Below are 935 nucleotides of genomic sequence, written 5' to 3'. Positions count from 1 at the left end.
TCCCGGGTTTGCCCAAATGGGCCAAGCCTCTCTATGAGGCTACAAAAGAGAATGAGACTTTCATTTGGACGGGAGGAAAAAGAAAGGGCCTTTGATGAAATTAAGCAAGCCCTCCTGACAGCCCCGGCTTTGGGGCTTCCCAATGTCACCAAGCCTTTCCACTTCTACATAGATGAAAAGAAAGGAATAGCCAAAGGAGTCCTGACTCAAACGTTAGGACCCTTGAATAGACCAGTGGCATACTTGTCTAAGAAACTTGATCCAGTAGCTGCAGGATGGCCACCGTGTTGTGGATTATAGCTGCTACTGCCCTTCTAGTCAAGGATGCAGATAAATTGACATTAGGGCAAGAACTGCACATCACCACTCCTCATGCTATTGAAGGAGTTCTTAAGCAGCCACCAGACCACTGGTTGAGCAATGCCCAAATAACCCATTATCAGAGCTTACTTCTTAACCCTCCGAGAATTTCCCAAGCACCAAGCACCGCCCTTAACCCAGCCACCCTGCTGCCCGACCCCGACTTGGACACACCCCTGCACGATTGTGCAGGGATCCTGAGCCAGGTACATGGGCTCAGAAACAACCTGACCGATCAGCCGGTGCAGACATGCCCAAATAACCCATTATCAGAGCTTACTTCTTAACCCTCCGAGAATTTGATTCCTCCCAAGCACCGCCCTTAACCCAGCCACCCTGCTGCCCGACTCCAACTTGGACACACCCCTGCACGATTGTGCAGGGATCCTGAGCCAGGTACATGGGCTCAGAAACAACCTGACCGATCAGCCACTCTCCGGTGCAGAAGCTACTTGGTTCACCGATGGTAGCAGTTTCATGAAGGATGGGCAGAGGTATGCAGGGGCGGCAGTGGTAACTGAGAAGACTGAGACTGTTTGGGTGGCGGCTTTGCCTATGGGAACCTCGGCTCAGAG

The 935-nt window shown here is 51.9% G+C and overlaps 1 protein-coding gene across 1 annotated transcript in view; it reads left to right on the top strand.

The window, feature by feature from the left end:
- LOC115072426 overlaps nt 1-457 on the top strand; it is a 6,353-nt gene extending 5,896 nt beyond the window's left edge. Inside the window, exon 4 of the mRNA XM_029569586.1 lies at nt 444-457. Within this exon, the coding sequence (XP_029425446.1) occupies nt 444-457 (14 nt within the window). The remainder of the gene's footprint in view (nt 1-443) is intronic.
- The last annotated feature ends 478 nt before the right edge of the window (nt 458-935 follow it).

The sequence above is a fragment of the Nannospalax galili genome, unplaced genomic scaffold, assembly GCF_000622305.1.
Source record: "Nannospalax galili isolate Female #2095 unplaced genomic scaffold, S.galili_v1.0 scaffold62, whole genome shotgun sequence".
Lineage (NCBI taxonomy): Eukaryota > Metazoa > Chordata > Mammalia > Rodentia > Spalacidae > Nannospalax > Nannospalax galili.
This window is presented reverse-complemented; position numbering and strand designations above follow the sequence as displayed.